This window comes from Lycium barbarum, chromosome 10, assembly GCF_019175385.1.
Source record: "Lycium barbarum isolate Lr01 chromosome 10, ASM1917538v2, whole genome shotgun sequence".
Classification (NCBI taxonomy): Eukaryota; Viridiplantae; Streptophyta; class Magnoliopsida; order Solanales; family Solanaceae; genus Lycium; species Lycium barbarum.
In genome coordinates this window covers 100,789,175-100,797,511 of record NC_083346.1, presented here as the reverse complement: position 1 = coordinate 100,797,511, position 8,337 = coordinate 100,789,175, and the positions used below count along the sequence as shown (strand labels likewise).

Here is an 8,337-nt window from a genome sequence, read left to right as displayed (position 1 = left end):
GTTGTTTCCAATAGACCCTCGGCTCAAGTAAAGAATTTCAAAGCAGGTTTAAAAGTCAGTTTAACAAAGAAGAAAAAGATTATTATAGTCAGTTTAACAAAGAAGAAAAAGATTATTATACTTGCCTATATTAATCTTCATACATTGTTTTCCTTTCTACTTCTTTTCCCAGGACATACAAAGTTCTCAGTGAACAATATGCTTATATGATGATCCGGAAGCTATTGCTTCAACCTACTCTACAAGTACATCTAAAAAAGAAGGTATGAAAGTTGTGGACCTTAACAACATCAATAAGCAACTAACTTGCTAAACTTGATCGGAATCAGCGGAAGTCACCAGGCTTGCCAATTTTAATGTTCTGTGCACCTAGGAATTCAATAATCGCATTCTTCTGCCAACTCTTGAAACTCCTACAACAACATATAACAAAATTATGTTATTCTAGTAAAAGAAAGGGAAAAGAACAAGATAACAATTAAAATATGTTACTGAGTTAAACAATGATTTGTTGCTTAGCAAGATTTGGTACATCCAGGCATCCAGCCCATCCCAAGGACACATTTCAGAGCTAACGCTTCTTTTGCATTTAGCCAATGACACAATCTTAATCTTATGGGTGAATAACCAGCAAGCCATTTGGAATCGGAATCTAGCTAAGCAAGAATATGTTTACTCCATGCCATCCATCAGGTGCTCTTGATCTTATATTAGCTTTTGATGATATGCTAATTAGAACTTGCGGCTTTATCAAAGATTGGGAGGCAATAATGTATCTATATTCACCCGATACCTGCAATCTCATTATATCCTGTCTAATCTTTATGAATGTCTTGTTCTGAACAGCCAGAAGAAAATTACCGTACTACTGATAGTAAGCATTATGGGGAGAAGAAAAGGGAAACTTTTCACCTGCACCATCCTAACAAACCTACAACCTGACTATCATAGTGCACACAGCTAAGGAAGATTAACGACTGGTCAGGAGTGGTAATCTTGTCATGGTTTCTTTTCTCTCGACAGGTGAAACTTTTCCGCCAGAAATATTTACAGAATCCTAATGTAGGGCTAAGAGTGGGGATATATAATAATTAAAGGGGGTTTAAGATTTAACAGTCATGGAGGGGAATTATTATGATCCTGAAAAAGGACTCAAGGAAAAGATTATATTTTTTATGACAAGGGAACCCGCAACCGCTACCCTTCGGGTGCGCACAGGGTAAACCCCGCTCATGTCCAATAACTCGCAAACCACACAGGAGAGATAACCTGCACTAGGCAAGCCCCATGCAACGAGTTCGACCCAGAAGGCAAATTTCCTGCTGTTGTACGCAGGGGGTTTCGAACCTGAGACCTTTATGGAAGTCCCATGCTCAACCGAGCCACCCTTGCGGGTAAAAATACAAGTAAATCACAGAAAAGATTATATTGTTCTTTCCAGATAACAAATCATTATAAAAGCCCACAACCTTTTCTTTAACTTCAAGATTACGACAAAGAAAGATTAGATTTAAATATTCAACACGTAAAGAAGAATAAAGTCTATCGAACACTGAAATGAATAGTGTATGTAAATATGCACATCAAATCTGGAAAATGCAGCTTCTTCCATTTTATGATCAATCTCATTCTCTATCATGATTATCAATCTTGTAACAATTTGCTAAATAAAAGAATGAAGATGGACCACTTGAAAAAGTTAAACTTATTGAGATGGTTGCTCTTTGATGCAACAGATTTGCACCGTCTTAAAATTTTTATCTAGGCTGTTCACCTGTCTCTATAAAAAGTGGTCATTACGCTCTATAGTGGACGACAGTGCATTTCGGTGAAAGTTCTAGTGATACTTGTATCCAGCTAGTTGGAAATCGGTTTCTTTTCATAGTCTAGAACCAAATATCAATTTATTTATTTATTTATTGCAAATGAACTTACTTCTGATCAAGATGTGCCAGAATATCTCCACCAGGAAAACCTGCTTTGGTAGCATCATATGCTGCTCTAATTGAATGTTTCCAAGTTCCAGCAATATCTTGTGCACTTACTTTACCTTTTGTTGGGCCAGGATCTTCCATTGGCAAGGAGTAACCGGAGAGGAGTTGGCCCACCCAACAACCATCCTTCCTGTGTGCGAACAAAAACAACTATTAAACCAAACTTATGCTGGAATATAGTTTCTGTTTCATAGTTAGCAATTTGGATTACTCCACGCAGTTGATGTAATGATTCTTTAGAACAGCTGAAACAAATCAAGCAGTTGTACTATCTGCTTGATAGATAATTTGAAGAGAAAAGTAAGAAGATGCAGCAAGCGGGACCTTTTACAGTTAAACTACGCCAAAATTTTAATGCAACATGACCACATACATACCAAAAGGCTCCAATACCAAACATATAGATTGTATTGAGCAAGCTGTCACGAAAAGGTATGGAATATAAAAGAGGTAAACAACAATTTAGTAACCGACTCACTTACTTTATCACATCCGTATGTCGTGGCACATAATGTCCTCCACCAATCCCTAGGAGGACTTTGCTATTTGCAGATGTACTGGAAGACAATGGAATGACTTGTCAATTCAGAAGAATACAGACACCTTTTACAGAGAAATAAAATTAACAGCTAGATAAAATAACCATCACTTCAAGCTATATAGTCTGTGTAGCTAATCTCAAAGAGTTAATATAAAAAGGTGCAAAATTGTGGGCAAGAAAACCATAGTACTGACAGAACAGAGAATAGCAGAGGCTGGGTTTCCCAAATCACTCCTGTATCAAAACCAAAACTAGGAAGTGAATAAGTTAGTTAGGCTCTTGATTTTCATGCTGGTCACATTGGACCATTTTACACTTAAAAAAGAAGGCCTTCTCATGCCCCATATAGGATATCATATACGCTCCTTGCAGACTCACTAACAACATGTGGCCAAGTTTTAAAGAAGAGCACCAGTGCAGAAAGCTTGTGAAAGCTAGAGGAGAATGAAATACAAGGTCTTGAAGACACCAAAATTCCTTCTTACTCCATTTTAGTTCAATCATACATGGAAGCAGCTTCAGAAGCAAAAGTAAACAGATACTCTGAAGATGAAGCTGTAAATTCCAGAAAAGAAACTTAAGTAGGACTGCTGGTGGATATTGGCTCAGGCGGTGTTGATTTTTGATTATTACATATTTTGCAAGTAACTGGAATGAAATGATCTTGTTGGTTAACAATCGGGTGAATATTGTTCAAGGGCAATGGGAGCAGTCTGGCAGCTTTTGGAGCAAGTTGATGGGAATATTGCAAGGAAAGAACAATATTGCAAGAATTATGAAATTCAGAAAAAGGAGCTGTGCCTATGAAACAAATGCTAACAATAGTAAAAGTAACTTAAGGACGAATGTGCATTTGCAGTATAAATGTGTCTTGAACAATTCTATAAATGTGTCTTGAACAATTCACTTTTGCTTTACTCAGTTTCTTTTCTTTGCTTGGGAGGCGGGGCAATGAATAGGACGTTGTCGATAGTCGATAGTCGATACACACACTCGTTCTAACAATTTACTTTTTCAGAGAGAAGAGAATGCTCAGCCAAAAGAAAATGAAGAAAGAAGAGCCTGGGATCAATGTTTGAGGGATATAGGGGAACAACTAGCAGAAGTAAATGATACCTGCTCCAGTTTCCAACAGGAGGACCTCCTCCAAGTCCAAGTCCTTCCCAGACTAACTGTAAGTAAAATATATATTTGTTAGAGAAAATCCAAATAGGTAAGCATTGTTGTTTCTGAATTGACCAGATGAGTAAACATAAGAGAACTAAATAAATAAAAGAAAGTACTTTGCAAACTAGAAATATAAGACTTAGATAGCAACACCCCTGACCAGTAAAGCAGCCACTAACAAAGTAAAACTCACTAGAGCAACAACTTGAGCAGCATCCTGTCTCTTCCAGTACTCCTCAGTGCTACCTAGATCAAGCAAGTAATTAGTTTTCATAAACCGCATAGCTGATGAAGTAAGTGATGGAGTAAATTGAACCAAAAAAAAGTGATGAAGTAAGTGATGGAGTAATAGAGAAGAATGGGACAAAATAACTATGTAAACTCAGCATTCTAGTTGTTCCCAAGGCATTCCTCTCCAACAACCCATAAAAAGGAAATATAAGAACCACCTAACAAAGAAAAAGGGTAAAAATATACAGAGAGAATCTAAAATGAGTTAGCCTATGTCAGCCTAAGTATATAAGAAGGATACTATCAAAGAAGCAAGAAAGCGGACACACACAAAAAAATGAATCAATTCAACGCCTGCCTAAGTAGAAGTCTTGTGAACCTATCCCCTTCAACTATTAAATTGAGTCTCACATTTTGGTTATTATTATGTTAGTTAAGCCAAAGAATACTCCAGAAATGGACAAAAGAGCGTCTACACTACGGAAAATATAGCTTAAAGAGAACTAAGGTAATGGCTTAGTAATCTGCTGCCTAATTGACTAACAGCCCTAGTGTAGATCACAGCTTGCTTAATTTTTAGGAAGATTTACCTTGTTCCCTCATCCTTGCAGTTCTTTCTCTGTGAGAACTTCTTGTCCTTGATCTTTTATTTCTTCCTCTCCATTTTAACAATAAGATCTTCTTTCATACTAAAATTATCAAGGGAAAAGAAAAACAACACTGATGTCTAATCAGTGCTGGTACCTTTTTCTTCTTCCCAATTTTCGATTTTACTTGAATTAGATGTAACTCTGTTGCAATTGGTGTAGTAAACTTCTAGATCTCCCTTCTGTTCCATTTATGGTCTATTTAGTTGGAAAACCACAGAATTTTGTGCTCCTCTTGGAAAATATGGAGCTTTGAGATAAGTGCTAATATAACATGAATGCACAAGACATGAAATAGAACACATTGGACTGTTCCTTTATGGTGTGAACTCAAAAATTAAGGAAGAATTACAAAAAGAAAAGAAAAGAAAAAAAGAATAGGACTTCATGAAGGTTACCTATCTCGATGAACATTGTTGGCTTAGTTGTCACAGGTCCATGATGAGTAGCTTCAAAAGTAATCTATACCAGCCAGGAAGAAATAGTATTACACTCCATATTACATGTTAAAGTAGAGGAAAAATGGAAAACAAAAGAAATAAGCTATTTGGAGAGAATTGCCAGGATTATCTAGCAGGATTATCATAAAAGATTGATTTTAGAACTGGTAAAGAAAAGAACCATACCTCAAATTCAGGAACGAGATTATGAGATTCAGCAATTTTATTCAAAAGAATCATCCACGGCCCCATCCTTGGATTTGGTGGTGCTGCCCACCCTGGCCTCCCTCCTTGTGGCGGAACATCCCCCTCTTTCAAATGTGGCACCCCTAACAAACATTGAACAGAATTAGGACCTCATTAAGGTGTCCACAAACATCTAAGTTCCAACATCAAATATACCCTCTCTTCCAATTTATAAACACTCATTCCATGATAGTATGCTTCACAATGTTTGATAATCATTCGAATAATGATATCATCCTACACAGTTTTACAAAATTTAAATTCATTTAAACTTTGATGTAATGTTTTATCTATCAAAGTAACTTTTCAACTATTTTTAACATTTTCTTCCACAATCACTGATATAAGATATGCAGTCACGTTGGCATCTCAAACATTGTCCCTAGCCAATACTAAAAGATATCACAAGAAACACTATGTTATACTTATATCATATGGCTACTATACCATTTATATCACCTATTTTTATACCTAATCAAACATGGAAAATGATCCAGATTTCAACATAAACCGTTTACCATCGAGAATATTTTCCTCCAAACTGAACAACCTTATATAACTAATTAACTATAATATTTTCCTTCATTTCTTAAAAAGATGGTGTTTTAGCCGGCTTGCGGCACTTGGATTAATCCAATCGTGTACATTCTACCTCCTATCAGCGACATATACGGGATAACTCTGTTCAACAAAACTTAGACAGATAGAATCACCTAGCCCTTTTTGCCTCTACTATATTTGAACTATGTTGTTCCATTCCAACTTCATTTAACAGCTAGGTCACACATTTGAGTGATAAAATACCTTGTTCCATTACCACTAATTCAATAATGCTCCCTCTATCCCAAATTAGTTGTCATGCTGTGCTTGAGTCAAACTATATGAACTTTGACTAACATTTTAAAATGTATTTTTTTTTCATCAAATTGACATCAGAAAAGTTACAACTTCTATTACTTTTCGAATAGTTTTTGAATATCAAAATTTTAATTGTAAAAAATATTGAGTTGATCTAAAGTTCTAAACCAATTTAGCCTCGAAGATTAGTCAAACTGACTTTCAGGAAGCGAAAAATGACGGCTAATTTGGGACGGAAGGAATATGATACATCAACACAAATATAATACTCCCTCTGTTCCAATTTATGTGATACTCTTTCCTTTTTAGTCAGTCCAAAAAAGAATGACACTTTTCTATATTTAGCAACAATTTAACTTTAAAATTCTCATTTTACCGAAATAATTTCTAGCCACACAAAATATTTATGTCTTATTTTGGACCACAAGCTTTAAATTCCGTGCACAGTCAACCACTTCACATAAATTGAACCGGAGAGAGTAATATAATAAATCATCACAATTAGGGGTAGTTTGGTTGGATAACAAGTTAGTCCACAATTAATTATCCCGGGATTATTATCCCACCCTCCCGCAGAGACAAAAATAATACTACAATCCGAGGATTAATTATATGCCATTGTATCTGAACCAAATGCCGGATAAACTCACCTAAAATTTAATCCTGAAACTAATTATCCCTTATCACTCGTACCAAACGAGCCGTGTAATATTAAACACAGTATCCAATCAAACACCGTAACATAAATTGAGACGAAATAATAGTACATACCAATGGGGTGTATGGTGAGAGCAGGTCGGTTGGATACAGCAGTATGTTTACTAAGAAATATAACCTCATCAACATGCTGACCTGTACACATCTCCCACCGTTGATCTAAATCATCTTCTTCCACAATGCCTTTGTCATGTTCCAACACTCTCACATCTCCGTTAATAAAACTTCTGACACGTTGATCTAATGTGGGCCCAGGTTGCCAACCTGGCATAGCTAATAACTCCTTTGCTGGATTAATTGATGCTGGATCTTTTGTTGTTGCCACCACAAGAGTCACCATATTTTGGTTTTTAATTTTATGGGTATGGGTATTTTTCTATGGGAAAAGTTTTTGCACAACATTTATATAGGCGCCATATTGGTAGGAGTTAGAAGAAAAAGTAGAACGGAACTCTTTTAGTCCCAATAAGATTTCTTTTTGTTTTTTTCATTTGGTGTCGGTATCCGTATTGAAGTCGGATTAATTTCAAATGAGGAAAGTGCTTTTTATTGAGGATTTTTTTTTATACTCCCTCCGTCACAATTCTATAGGGATGTTTAACTGAATACGAAATTTAAAAAAAATAAAGATTTTTAAATTTTATGGTCTAAAAACAAACTGTAGAAACTTTTGTTGGTAGAAATTATTTTATTAAGGATAAAATGGGAATTTTACAATTAAATTAGTGCTAATTGTAGAAATGATCTTTTTTTTGTGACCGACTAAAAAAGAAAGAGTGTCGTGAAAAATAAAAGGGAAAGATTATATCATTTATTGCTTATTTGGTCAAATTTTCAAATTCTGTCTATTTTGAAAGTGTTTTCCTTTTCGTTGAAGTAATTTTCAAAAAAGTATTTTTAGAGTGGTAATTTGTATTTAGCTAATCAATTTAAAAAATATGTTTTATTAATATTAAATTAGTTATTTGTTTTAGACTGACGAAAAAAAAAATTGTGTTAACTAAGGTTCAGTGCTTTTGAGAAAAAAGCTACTCAACTTCTTCTACTACGCAAAAACACTTTAATTTAAAAAACAAAAATGTGGGCCGGGGTTGCCATCATGATATAGCTAACAGCTCCTTCACTGTGTTAATTGATGCTGGATCGTTGTTACCCACGAACTTCACCATTTATATGAAAAAAAAATCTGTGGGTATTTTTCTGTGGGAAAGTTTTAGTAGAAAATTTATGTAGTTTGGTTTTTAAATGATCGACGGTTGTAGTGGCGCCACATTGGCAGTAAGTTGGTGGAAAAAGTAAAATGAAACTCTTCGTCCCAATAAAATACGTATGTCATTTATAGCCTAATTGGTTAAATATTCAAAATCTGTCGATTATGATAATTGTGCTTTTTTTTTTTTTTTTTTTTTAAGGAGCAGCAAATTGTGTTTAGTTAATCTATTTAACAAGTATTTATATCAATATTAAATCAGTAATTTGTGTTAGGCCAAGGTTTC

General features: G+C 35.1%; 1 protein-coding gene across 2 annotated transcripts; it reads right to left on the bottom strand.

The window, feature by feature from the left end:
- Nucleotides 1–92: 92 nt before the first annotated feature.
- Nucleotides 93–7,225, bottom strand: LOC132615958 (D-aminoacyl-tRNA deacylase). Of its 2 annotated transcripts, none has more exons than XM_060330556.1 (8): nucleotides 6,896–7,225; nucleotides 5,207–5,349; nucleotides 4,979–5,042; nucleotides 3,863–3,948; nucleotides 3,652–3,707; nucleotides 2,477–2,551; nucleotides 1,936–2,124; nucleotides 93–413 (listed from the first exon to the last, which is right to left on the bottom strand). In XM_060330556.1, the coding sequence occupies exons 1-8, from the start codon at nucleotides 7,179–7,181 to the stop codon at nucleotides 326–328; spliced, it is 987 nt and encodes a 328-aa protein (XP_060186539.1). In that variant the 5' UTR covers nucleotides 7,182–7,225; the 3' UTR covers nucleotides 93–325. The 2 variants fall into 2 exon arrangements, with proteins under 2 accessions (XP_060186539.1, XP_060186540.1); XM_060330557.1 differs by having other exon boundaries at nucleotides 3,896–3,948; nucleotides 6,896–7,224.
- Between the last annotated feature and the right edge of the window lie 1,112 nt (nucleotides 7,226–8,337).